A 22034-nucleotide genomic window follows, 5' to 3' on the forward strand; every position below is an offset into this window, starting at 1 on the left:
TTTTTAATTGAGTCTTTGTTATTTTCTGTGTACACTATCATGTTGTTTGTATATAGCGATAGTTTTACCACTTCTTTGCCAATTTAAAAGTTTTTTTAATTTTTCCTATTGTCTTACTGCTCTGGTATTTCCAATACAATATTGAATAGGAGTAGCAATAGTGGGTATCTTTGTCTCATCCCTGCTCGTAAAGGGAATGCCTTTACTCTTTCTTCATTGGCAGTGATGTTGGCTTTTTGTTTTGCATGTATACATTTTTCACTATGTTGAGGAAATTTCCTTCTATTCTAATTTTGTTGAATATTTTAATCAGGAATGGGTGTTGGATTTTGTCAAAGACCTTTTCTGTCAGTGAATAGGATCATTTGGTTCTTGTTCTTTGCTTTGTCAATATGATGGATTGCACTGATTGTTTTTCTTATGATGAACCATCCTTGCATGCCTGTTGGTAATCCCACTTCATCATAATAAATTCTTTTTTTTTAATTCTGTTGGCAAAAATTTTGTTGAGAATTTTTGCATCTATGTTTGTGAGATATTTTGGTCTATAGCTTTCTTTTTTGGTAATGTTTCTGCCTGGTTTAGGTATTAGGGTTATGCTTGCTTCATAGAATGACCCTGGGAGAAGTAATCCAGTTTTCTCTCATTCATAGAATTTGTGAGCCTTGGAGGCATTATGTAAAATATGTCTTTTGACAAATATTTTGTATTTTTCTGGAGAGAAGGGCTATAAAACACTCTCAACAGTGTTTATGAGCCCTTCCCTCGAAGTATAGTGCTAGGATTACTACTTTAATCTTAATCCTTAAATTCTCATGCCTCCACATTATGTCCTCCCAGCAGTGGGCTCACCAGTATAGATTAGATGCTGAGTCAAACAACCCAACACAAAAGTCTGCATCCACATAGAACCAACTATAAAGTGATACTGAGAATATATCTGTAAACTCCCCAAATATTTTAAAATATTTAAAGTATTTTAAACACTTCAGATTAATCCACATGCCACACTGTATATTTCAAAACATAATATAAAATTTTCAATTTAAAAATGTTAAAAGTAGATAAAATTAAATATAAAATAAATTGAAAGAAGTGAATAATAAAAATAAAACTGGAAGCCAAACCAATGGAAAAAAAGACACACAGCTTATAAAATCAATAAAGCTAAAAGTTGGTTCTTTGAAAAGGTTAGTAAAATTATTACAAACTGATAAGACATTTCCAAGAACAAAAATGATAAATTTTTAAAGTAGCCAAGCTCTCCAGTCAGCACTGGCTCATAGCTGACCCTCCAGAGGGTTTTCAGAGGCTGTAAATTACATGGAAGGAGATTGTCCATCTTTCTCCCTAGAAGTAGCTGATGGCTTCTGGGTTAGCAATGCCTTTCCCACTAGGCCACCAGAACTGCCAGCATGTTCCCTATATCGGGCAAGATCAGTTATGTGTCCACACACCTCTAAGGCATTAAAAGGTCAATTAATAAGTAGTGTTGTAAGATATATGAGCTTTGTGTGATGTTGTAGTTGTTGTTATGTGTCGGTGAGTAGCCTGCAACTCATAGCGACCCTATGTACAACATCCCTAAACCTGGCTCTATCCTGTGCCAATCTCACTGACTCCAACATACCTACCCCCATTACCCCAGTCACTGAATCTATCCATCTCATCGAGGGTCTTCCTCTCCTCAACTTTCCCTCCACCCTCCTAAGCACGATATCCCTCTCCAAGGACTGCTCCAACTCAATAAAGGAAATCTCTGAGACTTCTACCCATAGCAATGTACTCAATGGTAAAAGGTTGAGTACGTTTTCCCTCTGAGACTGGAAACTAGAAAAGGATGTTTCTTTTCCTTACTTTTTAAAAAAAGTATTATTAGTGTGTGTGTGTGTACCATCAAATCAGATCTGACTGGTACAGAAGGCGACTGTCCCTCCTTCTCCAGGAGAGCATCTGGTGGATTCAAACCACATACTTCTGGGATTGTAGTGGAGCTTCTTGCCACTAGGCCACCAGAGTTCCTTTTCTCCTTACTTTTTGATTAAACGTTATACTAATGGTGCAATGAGAGAAGAAAAATTAAAAGAAAAGTAAAACTTTTTAATTTATATATCACATGAATATTGCATGCAACCTAAAAGAATCTATTAAACAACTAAGAGACTGCTGGGTTTAATAAATGAGAGGGACTTAGGATCCCCAGCCAGGAATGTAGATTTCTATGGGTTTTTGTGTTTTGGTTTTTTTTTTTCTTTTTTTTTCTGTCACCTTTTGTTTCAGGAGTTTTGAAGCTGCTTTATTGTGTTATTAAATATACACATGATTTCCTAATTTTCCTGTTAAATCGACTCCGTCATCTTATTAAATGTCTTACCTCAGCTATAGTACTTATCTTGAAGTCTGTGTTGTCTGATATAAATGGAGTTACACCAGCTTGATTATGCTTACAGTCACATATGTACACACACACACACCCTTCCCCTTTACTTTCAACTTGTGTCCTTATCCTTAAAATGCCTGTCCACGTTCTCACTGATGGTCTCCCTTGCTCTTGCTGTACTTCTCCTGCATCAAACATCATTCCATTCAGTGATAGCTCCCTCCTGATTGCTTATTCAAAGCAGACTAGTTAGACCATGTTCTTTTGTGATCAACAGATTTTCATTAGCTAATTTTTCATAAAAAATCTTCCTGTAGATAAGCAGGCCTTCCTTCCAAGTCTTATTGTAGAAGTTGCACCAAAACTCTCCACCATAGGTGACCTTGTTGGTATTTAAAATATCAGTGGTATGATTTCCAGCATTACAAGAAACACGCAAGCCACAAACTATAGCAGTATGACAAACTGACAGGTGGATTCTTGCCCATACATATACAACCTCATGATATAAACTACTATTTTTACATTTCTATTATAATTTTTTTTCTGTTATAATTTTGTGGGGCTTTCTGATTGTTTTGTCTTTTCCATGTAGGAGACTTCTACTGGTGTAGCCTATGAGAAGTTGCACTACTAACCCAAAGGCCATACCTTTTTCATTTTTTTATTGTGATTTCAACCAAAGTTTGTAGAAAGGTTGAGTTTTTATTTATTTATTGTTATATGTTTTTCTTCCTCCCTCTCCCTCAATCCATTTTGTAATGCATCTCTTGTTGGTATTTCTGTTTCCAACTTTTTGAGAAAGCACCAAACCAACTTCCATCGTGGCTGTACCAGTTTACATTCTCACCAATAGTGAATAAGAGGTCCATATCTCTACAGCCTTGCCAACATTTGTTTTTGCTGACTCATTTGCACTTTTGCTATTGTTGCTGGGGTAAGATGATATTTCATAGTTGTTTTGATTTGCATGTCTCTGAGAACTAGGGATTTGGAACATTTCTTCATATGTTTGCCTTCTGAATTTCTTGTTTGGTGAAGTGTTAATTCATATCTTGTGCCCATTTTGCGATTGGGTTGTTTACCTATTCTTGTTCAGGTGCTGAAGTATTCTATACATTTTAGATATGAGTTCCTTATCAGGTATGTCATTGCAAAATATTTTTCCCAGTCTCTACATATTTTTTTTTACCCTGTTGGAGTTTTTTCTTGGTTTGTTTTGTTTTGTTTTGTTTTGTTTTTTTATGTGCAAAGGATTTGACTGTCCCGTTTATCTATTTTATTCTCTCCTGGTTATAGGTTTTCATAATCTTTGTTAATGCTGTAGATTAGGCACTCTAGAGTTGTTTCTAGCTCTTCTCTGATGAATTTTATTGTCTTTGATTTTACTCCTAGGTCTCTGATCTACCTTGAGTTGGTTTTTGCATAAAGTATGAGGTGTGGGTCTTGTTTAAATATTCTGCAGATGCAACACCATTTATTAAAGTGACTTTTTCCTCCCGACACCATTTGCTAAAGAGGCTTATGTTTATCCAGTTAACTGATTTCATCTCCTTGTCAAAAAATCAGTTCAACATAGGTATATGGCCTGATTTCTGGTTCTCAGTTCTATTCCATTAATCTATGTTTCTCTCACTGTACCATGCTGTCTTGACCACCATGGTTGGGTAGTAGGATTTGACATCAGAGAGTATGATGCTTCCTACCTTGTTTCTCTTGGTTGAAAAAATCATACTTTGCTTATTCAAGATCTCTTTCCATTCAAGACAAAACTGGAAATTGTCTCTTCCACCTTGTTAAAGAATGGAATTAGTATTTGTATTGAGATTACTTTGAACTTGTAGATTGCCTTTGGTAGAATTGTTATTTCACTATATTGTCTTCCTATTCATGAGCATGTATATTTCTCCATTTCTTTAGGTCTCTTTATTTCTCACAAGTAATGTTTTGTAATTTTCTTTGTATAGATCATTTGTGTCTTGTTATGTCTGTTGTCTGTTCCTAAGCATTTCATCTTATTGTTAACTATTGTAATTAATATTGTGTTTTCTAGTTCTACTTCCGTATTATCTTTGATACTGTAGGAACAGATGTCTGAAATAAATGTAATTAATTCAACTTTTTAATGCTTATTGTGTGTCTAGTATGTTTTCTCAGTGACGTCAGTCTGGAGACTAAGGTGTGTCTGATGCAGAACATAGTTTTTGCAGTTGCTATGCATCAGAAAGCTGGACAATGATGGGATGATAGAAGGAAAACTGGTGCCTTTGAGCTGTGGTGTTGGAGAAGAATATTGAGCACATCATGTACTGGTAGGAAAACAAACAGGTTTGTCCTAGAGAGGGTGAAACCAGGCTGCATCTTAGAGGCAAGGACTCTGAAACTTCCTCTGACATATTTTGGACATGTTGCAAGAAGACATCAATCCTTGGGAGGTACATCATGCTTGGGAGGATGGCGAGATAGCATAAGAGAGGAAGACTCTTGATGAGGTGGATTGATTCAGCAGTCACTGGGGTGGTGGGGATAGGTGTGTCAGAGCCAATAAAGTTGGCACAGGACAGAGCAGGGCTTAGGACTGCTGTACATATAGGGTTGCTATGAGTCACAAGTAACTCGACAACACATAAAAATAACTTTAAACGTGGGCCTTTATGTTTAAAACAGTTATGTATGTGTATGTATGCATGTATGAATGATGGCCAGTCTCCTCCCATGGTGTCTACTGCCTCTGAAAATCCACTGGAGGGTCAGATATGGTGAGTCAGTTCTGACTCCTTGGTACTCAGTTTTCTTTAGTTGGAAATTTAGACAGCTAATATTATTCAGCTTATAACTGTGTGTTGCAATAAATAAACCAGTTCTTAATTTTATTCCTTCACAGAAACATTTTTTAAGTTCTTAGCCCTGCTGGTTCCATTAGATTATTCACTCACTATAAATAAAAGCAAATGTAGACACATAGACACAGGAGGAGATGACCTTTTATATATTTACTAGACATTCAGAAATGTTTAGTTATCATATCTTACTTCAAGTATATCTTTGTCCTTCACAAGTATAAAATCATAATTTTAAAAAGAGCACTTTTCCTCATGAGCTGGCTTATTTCATGGAGTTATTTCCCCCTTGCTTTTAAATTGGCCTGTCTAAGCACTTATATTTCTTGTCTGTATAGCAGGAAAAATATATAGTCTCAGATTGTATCAAAAGGGAGTGTATTCAGCATCTTTATTTAATTTTTGAAACCTCGTTTTATCTGATGTACTTGAACTATGGTTAGAGATTGGATCAGATGAAATCTCACCATTCCTGACTTAAATGGGAACTCATGCCTTTACTGGTTAATATAATGACAGTATTCATTCCCTGCCCAGTCACGTCTTCTAGTCTATATGTTGCACTTTGTTCCTTCAACTCAACTTTTTCCAGTTAGATTCTCTTTGTCATCAGCAGCCCCAGTTTTAAGCATTGCTTCCTATGGATTTCTGGCTGTATTGGGTAGGAGTCTGAACCTTTCTGTAGCTGGAAATCTTCCCCTTTCCAGGTAGTACTATTATAGGCAAAGATTAAGAGTAATAATTTATAAAAACATGTATTGGGGCACAACGGAGGAAGGGGTGAGCAGAGGGGTGAGAATGTCTAGGGGCAAAATCATGGGGTTGTACAATTTGGTGGTTGGAGGGAGGGAGTGAAGGAAATGGGAAAGACCCAGCAAGGACCTGAAAAGTCAGGGTAATGTTGGGCATAGTCCAATGGTGATTAAATATATAAAATGTAATGAGTGGTAATGAGTGCATGAAATATAATATGAATGAAGAATAGTGTGAAACACAATGTATACTTTGTAAGTATACAGTGTGAACTTTGTAAGCAAACCAATATAAAATATAAAATTTTGAAGCTCAACATCAAGAAAACAAAGATTCTCACCTCCGGGCTGATTGGCAGTGTCGTGATAAATGATGAAGAGGTTGAGATTGTTAACAGCTTCAGTTTCCTTGGCTCCACAGTCAACAGTCTTGGTTGGGACCAGCAGCTAGAAAATCAAAATCTGAATTTCAATGGGAAAGTCTGTGTCTGGGACCTCTCCAGAGTACTGAAGAACAACGATATCATTCTGGAGACTAATATAAGCTTAATCCAGGCCATAGTCTTCACAACTACTTGCTATGCATCAGAAAACTGGACATTGATTAGGGATGATAGCAGAATTTATGACTTTGAACTGTAGTGCTGGACAAGGGTATTGAATATACCATGGACTGATAGGAGAACAAACAGGTTTATCCTGGAGAGGGTTAAACCAGGCTGCTCCTTGAAGACAAGGATTTTGAAGTTTCATCTGACACAACTTGGACATGTTGCAAGAAGGGACCATTCCTTGGGGAGGGACATCATGCTTGGGATGGTGGAGGGACAGTGCAAGAGAGAAAGACCCTTGAAGATGAAGATGGGTTGACTCAGTGATTAGTGATTAGGGTAATAGGGGTAGGTGTGTCAGAGACAATAAGGTTGGAACAGGATAGAACAGGGTCCATAGCTGTTGAACACAGGGTCACTGTGAGTCATAAGCAACTTGATGGCACATAACAACAACAACAACAACAACAAGTAATTTATAGAGAACATATAAATGTCTTCAGCATGAATGGCATGCAACCAACTTTTCATTTTGCAATTTATGTAAACTTCAAAATTTAAATTTTATAACAACAATTTTAATATCATCCAGCATGTGTTTCAAACACCTAGTATATGAGCATCCCTGTGCCATGTGTGCTTTATTTGAGAGAGCTATTTCCTCTAAACAGGTCATTCCAAATGAAATAGAGATTTTCTGTGGCCTCGCCAGCCCTTTATTCTAAGCTGGGCAGCTGGGCTCTTCAACTCTTTTTCCCACTGCAACAGGCAGACCAGGTAATGTTCAGGTCTTGTTTTAAAATGGTCTTCTTCTCTTTGCACGAGATAAAAATTCCAATCCTTTTTTTCCACTTTCTTAAGAAATATTGTCAGAGATCAGATAAGAAGATGCCAAGACACTTGGAGATCTCCAAGGAACTACAAGCTAAATCAGAAGAGAAAAGTTTTATATATATATATATACACACACACACACACACACACATACATATACATATACATACATATATACATGTATACAACACACACACACACACACACATATATTACAGTCATAGACCAGCTAGTGTCAGTAAGCTATACAAAATTACAGTATTAGATTGATTTTCAGGTAATTATACTAAATATAGAAAATCAGTCATTTCAAATGTCAGTTCTTTAGGTTTCAGGGGTTTTTTTTGGTGGATTGGTTTTGGGTGTTTTCTTGTTTTTAAGGTAAAAAGTAAAGACAGATTTCTTGGAAAGTTATACCATGAGGGGTGAGACTTTCCTTCTTTGAAAGGAAATATGGAAGAGAGGCCAGTTCTTTAGGTTTTTAAAACAAATTATTGGGACCTGTTTTCCCACTGGTCAAAGCACTTTAGTCTGTGTATATGGTACCTTGGTGATGAACCTCACACCAATCTAACAGATGGTTGGTTATTGGCGGTGAGGATTTCTCAGGAGCTTCATTGGTTTCTGAACATTATTAACTGTTGGTTGTGTGGGTTTTGCCAAGGCTTCTTGAATCCTGAAAGTCCTGCTTTTGTCTTGCAGGATGCAGGCTGGCTGGTTGGCGTGAAGGAGTCTGACTGGCTTCAGTACCGAGACCTCTCCACCTACAAAGGCCTCTTCCCAGAGAACTTCACCCGACGCCTGGACTAGAACCCAAAGTACTGCAGAAAGTGTGTGGGTGCTGGGTCTTCAAGCCTTTGTGGAAACCTGAAGCATTCACTTTTTGGCTATTATATTATTAATGATTACAGACTGATGCCAGACAAAGCCTGAAGAGATATCTTGAAGGAGCATGTGTGCAAAACAATGTAAAAGAAAAAAAAATGTGAATTAAGGGGGGGGGGAAGTGTTCCCACATTATTGATAACAGGTTTGTTTGTGCTTTGTCCCAGCTGTGGTGACTCTTGTGCTTGATCCCCTCCCACCACTTCTAAATTAGCTTCCTCCAGACCAGAACCAGAACTTTCTGCACCAAGTGTGTGGTCTCTGGCAGCTGCTGTGCAGAAGATGTGATGAGTTACCCTCTAGTCTGATATGAGCTGAACCCTGGTGTGAGCACTTGCTCTCTCCCTCTCGCCCTTTCCAGTTTACTGCATTTGAAACTAAACTGCTGCAAAAGTTTTCAATGTTCTTTTCTGATGCAATGACATATGTATGTGTATATATGCACACAGTCACACAGGCTAGCTCCCATGGCTCCTGGACCTATGTGTATGCAGAAGGCTGCATAGGCATAGTTAAATTCTTCCTTTCTCATTGTAGCCTTTGCCTCTCAAGTGTCATTGATACATGCATCGCTCTTCTTCATTTGCCAGAGGGCAAAGCCAGCCATCCCATTGCCAAAACAGTCAACAGTATCTGTGTTTGTAATGTGCATTTCTCTGGATGAAATGACAAATAGTCAAGGCTGCACCCATTTGGAGAAAGCCGAGCCTGGTTATCTCAATAACCAGCTGCTGTGACTGGATGTAGACCAGTTGGGTTGAGCAATTAAGTAGTCTTAGCTTCTGTTTTTATGAGATTGACTAGATGGTGGAGATAGAAATCCACTCCCAGAAGAACACTATTTAAAAAAATACAAAGAAAAAGAAAAGCGCCTATATATTTCCACCTCCTTATATTTATGCAACTCCTCTTCACAGATTGTCCTAAAATAAGATAGGTGATATATGCTGTATCAACAAGTCATCTGTAACAATTATGTTTTCAGTGTTGTGTAATTCCAAATAAACCTTTGGTAATCTCCAAACACTAGCTTAATTCCTTCTTATGAGTCATTGTCTCAGAAACCTTGTTTCAGGCAGATGTTCTCCTTGAAGTTGTTATTTGTGCAGAAATATGCTTGTTTCTCTACCGGGGTGTCCTCTACAGCCCCACCTCCCTTTCCTTGCCTCTTCATGCAGTCATTGCTGGGCCACTCAGTGTCCCTTGAGATCCAGCAATTACTAGAGCACAAATAACAGCTGTGGATAGAGGGCACCTCAGAATGTGGCTGACGGCACTGAGTTGTGTCTATCTGAAAACCTCCCTGCCTTCATAATCAGCAATCTCTTCTCACATCAGCCTCATTTCTTGGTCACTTTTATTTTTTGGCATGTTTATGTTCATAGGTATATTAAAAAGAGATATATCAGATGAACTAGAAAAGGCAATTCATCAGGCCACTGTTTACAGAAGGTAAATCTTAAAGCAATAACCTTTCATTTGATTTAAGTTCTTTTCTGATACTGTAATTCAGTACACAGTGTAAGCTAATCAAAAAAGTACGTCACTAGACTCCTAAATGGTGGTCTATGTTTCTGATTCATGCTCTGGAGTCTCCTGGTGGATGAGTGATGTTGGTGTGTTAAGTGTTAGAACAAGAAGAGCTGTACTGACACAGAATTTCCCAATGACAAGTTTCCGGGGAGCTCAGTCATCAAAGACACCAGGTTCGTGCACCAGAACCACATGCTACTGCCCGGCAATGTAACCAGCAACTCAGCAAATAAAACACAGTAAGACTGTTTACAGAAACCCTGGTGTTGAAAGTATATTACAAGCCTATGTAAGCTAAGACTGATAATTAATTCTAATAATAACATGCACAAATCCTCTGCAAAGATAATTGCACAGCCGGCGCTACTCTGAAATTCTCACCACCCCTCCGCATTGTGGTGGTGATTCTGTTGTTCATTGAAGTTATAGCACATATCTGACCCTCCAGCACGTTTTCAGAGGCAGTAACTTGCACAGGAAGAGATTTTCCATTCTTGTTCAGTGGAGCAACTGGTGGATTCAGACCGTGTGCCTTCAAGTTGGCAAGGCAACTCTTTACCATTAGGCTAGGCCATCATAGTTAGATAGCAGCATGTCATTTCCAACTCATTAGCCTCCATTTGACATAATAGAACTTCCCCAGAGGGTTTCCTTGATTGCAAGTCTATACAAAACTGATTGCCAGGTATTTTTTTCTCCCACAGAGTCACTGGTAAATTTGAACCACTGGCCTCTTTGTTAGCAGCTGGAAGCTAGACTTTGTGCCACCATGTCTCCTCGTAGGGATTATCAAAATGCACAGTTTGGCAGGACATTGCCTTTATACCTGATAGACTTAACCCACTCCTATCACATTCCTACAAACAAATGTTTTAATGAACTAGTTTATCTTCATGGTCTCTAACCTTCATTTTGTGAAGGTTGGAAAGGGAGAGTTATTGGGAGTTCTTATAGACATCAAAAGAAAGTAATCAGATTTTTAATTTCAGGAATTTTCAAGATCCACAAGTCCTCAGTTACTGAAAATGAAGTAACAAAGGGAATAGGGATAGAAGTTTCTGCCAGAAATGAATGAATGAAATGGGCACTTTTAATTTTGATTGAGTTTTGGTTTTGAAGAATTCTTGAAATAGTGTTGATACTAGGGTATTAGTAAGTCTTCACTTACCTTTCACATTCCATTTCTCACCTACTCACAGTAATACATCACCTGACTGTATATTAGCAAATGTGTAGGTACATTTTATTCCCATTGGCTTTGGCCAAGAGACCATATTTGGTTCCCCTCTTCACACTGTAAGGCTCCCAGTGGAATGTGGAAATCAAAGTTATTCAAAAGAAAGAAAGGAGACCTGTAGTTCTTGTTAATCATAGACTTGTGAGTCATTCCACACAATTGTACATATAGTTGCTCATTTAAACCTGAGTGCTGTACAAAGGAAAATGCATTACTGATGTAAATTTTTCAGAATGCAAAACCAGAGCCCCTCAGCCTACAGTGCTTCATGCACAGTTTCACACTGTTGCAGTTGTGGCCTGCTCATTCTGACAAAGCTGGATCAGTTTGCAAGTAAGTCAGAGCACACACACCTCACATCTTGGGCTGCAGGAGGAAAATGGTACACTGTCAGTGTTCTAAGCCTTCGCTTAATACAGTTGCTCTGTAATCAGCTCCAACTCAGGCTGCCTCTTAAAATGGAACCGTGTTCTCTCTGATTTTCAGTGGCTGATTTTTGGGAAGTAGATCCATAGCCTCTGATCAGAGTCTTTTCTGGGTAGACTTAAACGTCCAGGCTGTTATTTTTTTATTTAGCATGTGAACATGTTAACTGTTTACACACAAGGCAAGACTGCCTTGCTTTTTCTAGGGCTCCATATCACATGAAGCAGCCAAGAGGTAAGCTGTTAGCACTTAGTCTGGCCTCATGGCCCATTCACTTGGTCTATTCAAGAAAAAGATTTTGGGGATGTATGCAAAAGCTATGGGAAAAAAATCAATGGATTTATGAGAATAAATGAACATAAGCATAAGACCTTATTCCACACAAATTGTGTGGCTGACCACCTTGACGCCTTAGAAGCAGACTGACTTGTCCAGAACCCTACAACTTTCTAAAGGAGCCCACACTGCCTTTTGGATTTACTTGGAAACCAGCTAAAAACCTTAGTAGCATGACGTGTCAGACTTCAGAGAGCTGGTTACTGATCACATATTTTCGCCATAAGATGGTGTAATGGCTCCCCAAAGCTTGTGACGTCCTCCTAAGACAGAATGGAGGTCAGTATTTGGTAGCTGTGTGGAGAAGATGATGACAGACTTCGTCTGGCAACGTTGGAACATTGAGGGCCCTTAGTTTCCATTAGTATCAGACCCTCGCCTGCCTTCTTCCTGCTTTACAATTATGCAGTCATGCATCCGAGGATGAAACTGGGTGTTTAGGCTTGTACTGTTCAGTGCACACAAGTGGAGTTTGATAGATTGCATTCATGGGTTGCTCATAATGTTGTTGTTGTTATTGTTATGTGCTGTTGAGTCGATTGCGACTCATAGTGACCCAATGTACAACAGCCCTAAACTCTGTTCTGTCCTGTGCCAATCTCACTGTCTCTGACACTCCCATCCTGATTACCCTAGTCACAGAATCAATCCACCTCCTAGAGGGCCTTCCCCTCCTGTGCTATCCCTCCACCCTCCCAACCATGATGTCCCTCTCCAAGGACTGGTCTCTCCTTATAACATGTCCAAAGTATGTCAGACGAAACCTCAGAATTATTGCCTCCAAGGAGCAGCCTGGTTTAACCCTCTCCAGGATGAATCTGTTTTCTTCGCAGTCCATGGTACCCTCAATACTCTTCTCCAACACCAAAGCTCAAAGGCATCAGTTCTCCTTCTATTCTCCCTAGTCATTGTCCAACTCTCTGATGCATAACAAATGATTGCAAAGACCATGGCCTGTATCAGACGCATCTTAGACTCCAGAGAGACACTGTTGCTCTTCAGTACTTTAGAGAGGTCCCTAACAGCAGACTTTTCCCATCACAATATGTCTTTTCATTTCCTGGATGCTCGTGCCAAGAGTGTTGATTGTGGCTTGCTCATAATAGCCAAATAAAATACATGTGAATGAGCTTAATAGTCCATCACTGCATTATATGATTCAATGGTAACTCTTTTTAAAGATTGCATTATATCCACATATTGGCCTTTTTAAAAAAACTCTGATATTCAACCCTTAAATCTATGCAAATCTAGAAAGATGCTGTTGTTGTTTGTGCTATGAGTCAGAGCCATCTCATAGTTTATCCTCCAGCAAATTTTCAAAGACTGTAAATTACATGAGAAGAGATTGCCCGTTTTTCTTCCTTATCAAAGCTGGTGGATTCGAACCATATGCCTTTGGGTTAGCAGCACAACTCCTTACCCATATAGATCTCTACAAATTAAGATTTTCTCTTGATATCTTAACATAGGGTTCATTCCCAGCCCTTTGATCTTAGCTTTAGCATTTAAGTTGACTTAATCTATAGGTTGGTTCACAGTTTGCGTGTTTATTCCTTTTTCCTCTACAACATGAAGCACTGGGGCTGGAAATATATAGTTAGCTTTCCAGAAATCCTTCTGATGCATTGCAGTGCCACCAAATAGCAGTCCAGTGCAAGAGCGTTGCCACACATCTGATTACCTTCTCTTCTATCAACACGTATCCTTAACATCCTTAACCTAAGCTTTTATGCTGTTTCACCTGCACTCTAAAACTTTATGTAAACCATTGAATTATTATCCGGTGTTTGATAATGCTATCAAAAGTTTCCCTGAGACTATAAGATATCAATTTTCCTGCTCCTCTGATTGTTCCTCCTTTACTACATTTACTTCATTTTCTTCTTTCCCTGGTGAATTCTGGGAGTTAGGAGGCAAACAATCATCTTGTCTCTCTCACTTTGTATTTGAGCTATCCAAAGAATGCTTCTGTTGGAGTATTCTGTTATTACTTACAAGCCCAAGCTCCTCTGTGCCATTTACTGTGCTCTGGGGCCATGAAGAATAAGACTTAATTCTTGTGCCCAGAGGGACTTCTCTCTAAGACAGGTCTCACTCTCCAGAAGCAAAACAGAAAGAAAGTACCCAAAAGCTCAGAGAATAAAGTCTATAAAAGACATAACCTCATCTACTCTGACATTAGAAGAACTAGATAGTACCCAGCTACCACTACTCATCATTCTTTCAGGGGAATACAATACTTGGTTCTAGAAGAAAAATAAGCAGAGCTCAAATTCTTACTATTTCAAGAAAATGCATTCAGAGAATCAGAAACATTAGAAAACAGAGGCCTCCTTGAGACTCTCACCCAAGAACCTGTCCTCTCAGATTATTTTAGTGAAATAGCATTCACTCTCAAAATAAAAGGTATCACCCATAAGACTGATGTTATTTAATACTATTAATGTGAGACAAAATAGCTAACCATTCAAAAGCAAAGATGAGGGGACAGGGAAACTAGATAGCAGGAAAGGGAACAAACAGAACACAAAGAGAATGTTGAGCCATTGTGATAAATGTGACTACTGAAGAAATTGTGTGAAACTTGTGAAATGGGAATGTAACTTCTAAACAATAAATGTTATTTTCTATTACAATAGAAATATATGGAGTAGGTGGGAAAAATGTGAAATAGAACATAAAATTAGGCAGGTTTATTGGTTTGATAGAGTTGCATGGAACACTGTCCCTGTTTGAGCCTGGAATAAGATTGACTCCTTGTTTCAGCCAGACATTAGGCCCATAGGTGGGCAATAAGAAGGAGGTACTCAGTTATCGATCACCCACACAAGATCAAAGGGAAGCATTTGCACTTGGGTAAAGTAAAAAGACAGGGCTGGAGAGGATAAAAGGAATCAGAAAACAGTCACAGTAAAGAAGCAAAGGGGGTATTGCAATAAAATACGTATGAGTGGTTGAGCTAAAACCCCATTTATTCTGTAAACTATCATACAACTTCCAAGAAAATAAATAACAATAAACTCAGCAACAGCCATTAAGGGATATTCCTTTAGAATTCTAGATTTAAAGACCAGGTAGCTTTCTTGTGTACACTATTTTCCAGATTACAAATTCCATCCATCTATTGTTTCTTCCCTCAGAATATCTCTGATCTTATCCTTGAATCTCATCTCTGCTTTTGGTTGTGTGCCGTCAAATCAGAACCAACGCATAGCTGACCGTCCAGTAGATTTCCAGAGGCAGTAAATTGCAAAGGAGAAGATCGCCCATTCTTTACTCATATAGTAGATGGTGGATTTACAGCACATCTTCTTACAGTAAGCACCAAATTCTCATCACTGCCTACGATGATTCTTTCCCTCTATTCTTTCTTTCTTCCTGTTAGCCACTAAACCTCAAATCCTTCTTTTACATACCTAAAATTAATTTCAACAATACTCCCCTCTCTAACACACACATGAATTCCACTTGTATGACCTGATGCGCACTGGTCATCTAGTCAATAAGGAGTTGTGCTGCAAATCCACTAGTGACTCCATGGGAGAATTATGGTGAATTCCCTCATGTGTGATTTACAGCTTCTCAAAACCCTCTGGAAGGTCAAGTACAAGTTAGCTCGGACATGATGGGAATGAGTTGACTCTTCCCTGGGTGTTATAAATGGTTATGACTTAGAGTACTTACTAGAAGGTTGGTGGTAGAACCCACCAGAAATGCCTCAGGGAAAAAGTCTTGGGATCTGCTTCTGAACACTTATAGCCTTAAACATTTTAGAAGCTGTCTTCCTTGCATACATAGGTTCATTATGAATTGCAATATACTCAATTGTAATGGGCTACTGTATGTAATATTGGATTCCAATGCTTCTGTTTGGCTTTCAGAGTCCTCAAAGACTTCACCAATACTTATTTTCTACTCTTATCAGATTAGTCTTCTCATTGTCCTGTCCTTACTTCCCACCACACTTCCAGATGTTTGCTAACCATGTTGCAGCCCCTCCTGTTCACCTCAAGTGCTTTCTTCACCTTCAAGATGCTAAATGAACTAATTCAGTCCCACAAGGACAAATACTGTATAAAACCATTATTGTAGAATGAGTATGAAGATCCAAGTTAGGGAGCGGGAGGGAGGAAATAGAAGGGTGAGAATGGTGGTGGTTAGGGTGTTAATCATAGGGTTGCACAATTTGATTGGTGGTGGAGTGAAAGAAATGGGAAGGGTCTTTTGTGAAAACCAATGTATTCAAGCTTTGTAAATAAATCAGAATAAAATTTTTTTTAAAAAAAGGCACACTTCAATTCTACTGTCCTCAACAAAACCTTCCCCACCAATGCAGGCCTTATCCTCCGTTATTCTTTTCCCACACCAACTCATAAACTCACTCAACCTTGTTGGTATTCTGAGTCAACTCAGTGCTCCCTACACAAGGGCACTTTGAATGAACTGGATATTTACTAGATCAGGAAAACCCAGAAACTTTCATCCTAGGAACAATGCAGAACAAAATCTAGAATTTGACATAAGGAGAAAAGACAGAGTGTTTTTGAAATATTTGAGAGGGAAAGGGTTTTTAAGATAAGACATTCAAGTATCTAAAATGCATGGCAAAATACGAGAAAATGAAAAATCTCTATTTAATGAAGAATAATTTATTTAAACAATGTTAGTTGACATATGATGGACCCACTAAAGATATTTATAATGTCTAAAATGCAAAAAACATAAATATCCTGAATAACAGGAATTAACATAATACACAAGAAAATACTAGTAGTGGTGGATGTTATTGTTATTAAGTGCTGTTGAGTCGTAGGGGGCTCATAGCGACCCTATGAACAAAAGACTCTATGAACTTAGAGAAATTGTGAAAGTTAAACAAGTCTTCAGGTCTTTCATTCATTGGGTCACTATTAGTCCTCTTTGACTAGACAGCACTTAACAACAACAATTTACAGTTCCAGTCCTTGAAAAATGGCATCATGCTGAGAGAACTGGAAGGTCAGAGAAGAAAAGAAGGTCCTCAGCACGATGGATTGATATGGTGACTGTAGCAATGGGCTCAAACGTGTCTTGGAGTGTGGGGATGGCTTAGATAGGGCAAGAGTTAGATCTGTTGTTCATAGAACCGCAGTGAGAGATAGAGAGAGCTCTGTTGGCCTCGTATACAGAAAGTAATGCTACCAAGCCAACGGTGGGTGATTTTAATGTGTGACCTTCAGGCCTGGTTTTAATTGTTTTTGGTCAAACATTCTTCCAAGTGGTATAGCACTGGTCCTTGAATTTTCTGTACAGAGGTAACTCGTAGTTGCTGCGATGCTAAACACTGTGACACTGATGTGTCAAATGCAATAATGGTTCCCCATGGTGGACAGTGTTTGGTTGAGCTCCTAGATTAAAACAAGCTTGGAAGCAGGAGTGGCACTGGCTTTCAAAGTAGCTTGCCTCCAGAAACATTATGAACTTAAAGAAATGATGAAAGTATTATAGTAAACATAATACCTAAAATTTGTCAAGTGTTTCTTATTTTCAAGGTCCTCCTTCTAAGTGTTTATTTATTAATTTCATATTCACAATCCTTTGGGGTAGAAGATGGAGGGAATACACAGTCACTGTACCAGAAAGAATTGATTGACACTGAAAAATTTCAGGAAGTACCTTACGAACAGGAGCCACTGGTAATGAAAGAGGAAGTAGAAGCTACATTGAATGCACTGGCAAAAATAAGGCTCCAGGAATCAATGTGATCTGATTGACTTGTTTCAGTTAACAGATGTAGCTTTGAATGCACTCACCAATCTGTGCCAGAAAATTTGGAGGACAGCTGTCTGGCTAAGGGATTGGAAGAGGTCTATATTTGTTCCTATTCCCAAGAAGGATGATCCAACTGATTGTGGAAATTATTGAACAATATCATTGATATCACATGCAAGCAAACTACTGCTGAAGATCATTAAAAAAATGGCTGGAACAGTATATAGATAGGGAATTTCCAGAAGTTCAAACAGAATTTAGAAGAGGCTGTGGTACCAGGTACATTGCTGATGTCAGATGGATTCTGGCTTAAAGTAAGGAATACCAGAAGAATGTCTATTTGTGCTTTATTGATTATGCAAAGGTGTTGGATTGTGTGGATCATGAGAAGTTGTGGCTGACATTTGGAAGAATGGTCATCCCAGAGTACTTGATTGTGCTCATGAGGAACCTATACCTGTAGCAGGAGACTGTTGTGCAAACAGAGTGGGGGAGTACTGCATGGTTTGGAGTTGGGAAGGGAGTGCAACAGGATTGTATTCTCTCTCCATACCTATTCAATCTGTATGCTGAGAAAATGATCCAAGAAGCTGGATTCTATGAAGAGGAGTGTGGCATTAAAATTGGAGGGAGACTCATCAATAACCTGTGTTATGCAGATGAAACAACCTTGCTTGCTGAAAGTAAAGAGGATTTGAAGCATTTGTTGCCGAAGATCAAAGAATGCAGCCTTCAGTATGGATTGTGTCTCAATATCAAGAAAACAAAGATTCTTACAACTGGACCGATAGGCAATATCATGATGGATTGAGAGGAGACTGAAACTGTCAACGGCTTCATCTTGCTTGGATCCACAATTAACACCTGTGGTACAAGCAGTCAGGAAATAAGAAGATGCATTGCAATGGGAAAATCTCCAGTTACTACCTCTCCAGATTATTGAGAAGTAGTGATGTCAGTTTGAGGACTAAGATGTGTCTGATTCAGGCCATGGTCTTTCATGTTACTAGCTATGCATCTGAGTCCTGGACAATGAATAAGGATGAAAGAAAAAGAATTGATGCCTTTGAGCTGTGGTGTTGGAGAAGAGCACTGAACATTACAGGGATGGCCAAGAAAATTAATAGATATGTCTTGGAGAGAGTACATCCAGAGTGCTCTTTGGAGACATGAATGATAAGATTTTGCCTAACATACTTTGGACGTATTGCTAGGAGGTGCTATTCCTTGGAGAAGGATATGGTGTTGGGAAGGGTGGGAGGGTCGGTGAAGGAGAAGACCCTCAACCAGGTGGATTGACAAAGTGACTGCTGTAATAAGCTCTTGTGATAAGGAAGTGTGAGAACAAAGCAGGACAGAACATGGTTCACATCTTTTGTTTATAGAGTCGCTATGAATTGTATTCGACTCGATGGCACCTAACAACAACAACATGGGATAGTTGCCCAAATTTTTTATAGGCAAGAATGCTTTACGCACAGTGATACAAAATCAGAAACCCAATAAATCATAGAACCAGACTATGACCTAGGATTATAATATCCTATGACCTTGGCCACCAACTAAACTTGACATCACCTAATGACAAACAAGGCTAAGTGATTACAAAATTCATCTCTCTCTCTCTCTCTCTCTCACACACACACACACACACACACATGAGGTAACACATGCCAATTCAATATCTTTACACACAGAATTCAGTGACACTAGTTGTATTAATCATGTTGTGTATCCATTTCCAATGTCCATTGTTAAGGTAACATCACCACAAACTGACACTCTTTAAAGAATTATTTCCTTTTTCTCCTCCCTCATACCCTGGACAACACTAATTAAATTTTGTCAAGATTCATTTGGCTACTCTCTGGAAGTTCAAATTCACTAGAACCTTCAATGAAATGTAAAGCCTCTGAAAATCAGTTAAAGTGTGAGATATAAATTGGTTCCAACTTGACAGAACAGAATAAAGCAAAGAAAACCAAATCAAATTCTATTGAATTAATACAGACGTGATAGCACAGGTGGAATGGCCCATGGATTTTCCAGTCTGTAATTTTTATGGGAAAAAGCTGCCATATCCTTCTTTGGCAGAGCAACTGATTAATTCAAACTTCAAAGTTTCAGCTAGTAGCATCTTCTTGTTGTTTGATATCATCACCCTAAGTTGACTATTACAGCAACTCTATGAACAACAGATCTGAGCCTTGCTCTATTTTGTGACATCCTCACTATCTCTGTTATATCTCAGCCATTGCTATAGCCACTGCTGAGGGTCTTCAGTTAGCAGCAGCACACTTTAACCACTGTACCGTAAGGACTCTTTTAGAAACGGCTTTCAATTGCCAATGTCACAAAGTAGTTTCAATAAAAAAAATTGTTCCTTTTCATTGTTCCATGGAGAGTGTGATATTTTCCATCATGGAGGAAAATTGGTGCCAATTAGCTGACATTTGACATCTAATCAGCATAGCTACTGAACATTGGTCTGAGAATGGGGCACTCTCTCAAGTAAGCTGCCTTCTGTAAGATTAAAAGCAGAGAACAAAAATAAAGATGCAACTGTATTTAGGAACACTGGATTCAGAAATTGCTAGAAAAATTCAAAAAAAAAGAGAAGACAGAAGAATTTGCAATTTAGCTACTTTCCAAGCCACAGGCAGCTACCATGTCCTTCAGAGATCAGATTCCCTATTTATGCTGTTGGTGATTGTTATGACAGTTCAGAATGTTAAATAACTAAACAGAGGTATAGTGGGGTGGTACCAACAAATAGATGGTACATTTTAAATTCCTTGGGAGAAAGTTTTCCTTTTTATATAACACTAAATTTTACTGAGGATCTTTACTTTTTAGCCAGAGCCACAACTTGTAAGCATTAACATAATACAGCGTGCTGTTAGATATTGAAGTCACATACATGCCTTTGTTAAAGTGTGTATCTGCCTATCTATTTGGATGTGTGTGTCTGTTTGTCTATCTCTGTATCTAAGTTTTTGTGTCGGTGTGTTTATATGTCTTTGTGAATATGTTTGAATGTTGTTTTTCTCTCTCTCTATGTAATCTACCTCTCTAAATCTCAGCATTCTTATCCTTGGGCAAAGCCTTTACATTATCCTAAAATAGGTTGATGTTAGTCTTGAATCATATCTATTTGTCAGACAGGGCTGCAACACCATCAGCTACCATTAACTCAAAGACCACTTAGGAGACTATGCGTTGTCATCAAGGACCCTACCAAAATAGGAGCTTTCCATTTCCTTGTTTGTTTGTTTTTTTCTTAAAATGTCTTCATTGTGAAAAACATGTATGGGGATAAAAGGTGGGTGAGGGTTGGGAGCAGAAGGGGTAGGATGGGCAGGGATGAAATTGCAGGGCTGCAAAATTTGGTGGGTGTGGAAGGGGAATAGGTGAAGGAAATGATAAAGATCCAGTGGGGAACAGAAGAGACAGGGCAATGGTAAGCATAGTCCAATGGTGATTATTATTATTATTTTTTTAACAAAGAAATTGTCTTATTTACTTGTGGGTTTCTCATTTGGGAATGGGGCACAGACTCTCCAGCTTCTTCATGCTGAACAGGGGTGTTGATGTTAAGGGGGGAAAAGGGAAGGGGAGCCCACTTTAACACCTTACTGGGGGTCCTATGTTGAAGTTGCTTGACTTCTTGTTCTGTTAGAAAATATTTTCCTGAATTTTACTGCCCTCTGGACTGCACAGGTGGGCCGTAGGTGGGTCCAGTGGGGATGGCTGACTGAGCCCTGTGGCCCCACCCTCCTTTGCTTCCTTAGCTAGCAGTTGTATTTCCCTTTTGTCTCTGGAAATGGGTTCAGGGTTTAGGTCTGGAGTAAAATTCAGTGTTACGATTACCTATAGGAAAGGGAACAAATCTAGAGAGAACAAATTTGTGAGTTACAAATAAAGGGCTTTGGTGGTGTTACTTACAGGTGTACTGGGGGAGAAGGTGGAGGAAAATAGCCTAAATAAAACTCTCTGTATACCTTAGCCAGTTTTTCCCAGAGACCTGAAGGCTCTTCCCAGGAGGGTCAGGTGACACACTCCGAGGGTCAAAAGGCATGCCCAGAGGGCAGCCGAATGCCTTACCCTGAGGGCAGAACTGCTCTCCCAGAGGGCCCAGACAGCTCTCCCCAGGGGCTAGATGGCTCACTCCAGGAACTGAACAGCACACTCCAAGGGCCGGGTGACACACTCCGGGGACTGGGTGGCACAACTCTCCTACAGATGTCCTCCCTGTACTGAGGTCTGGACCCTGTACCTCACTGAAGACCATGGCCAGGAACAGTGCCCCCAGTTCCAGTGCTGCCTCCATTATCCTCTTCCTCTCCACCAAGTTGTCAGACTGCTGCAATTCGAAGTAGGCAGGACCCACCATGTACACCCCCCCCTAAATCCCCATCGTCCTGATGCTGAGCTCCAGTACACAATGATGACCAGCAGTCAACTGCTTGACTGTTTGGGCACATTTAAATTGCATGGCCTGCTTCA

General features: G+C 39.2%; 1 protein-coding gene across 2 annotated transcripts in view; it reads left to right on the top strand.

The window, feature by feature from the left end:
• The window catches only part of AMPH (amphiphysin), a 340422-nt gene extending 332255 nt beyond the window's left edge, over positions 1–8167 (top strand). For both annotated transcript variants that reach the window (XM_006887583.1, XM_006887584.1), the window contains one exon: positions 8060–8167. In XM_006887583.1, coding sequence (XP_006887645.1) covers positions 8060–8167 — 108 coding nt within the window. The remainder of the gene's footprint in view (positions 1–8059) is intronic.
• The last annotated feature ends 13867 nt before the right edge of the window (positions 8168–22034 follow it).

The sequence above is a fragment of the Elephantulus edwardii genome, unplaced genomic scaffold, assembly GCF_000299155.1.
Source record: "Elephantulus edwardii isolate Elephantulus edwardi_28Jun2011 unplaced genomic scaffold, EleEdw1.0 scaffold00059, whole genome shotgun sequence".
Classification (NCBI taxonomy): Eukaryota; Metazoa; Chordata; class Mammalia; order Macroscelidea; family Macroscelididae; genus Elephantulus; species Elephantulus edwardii.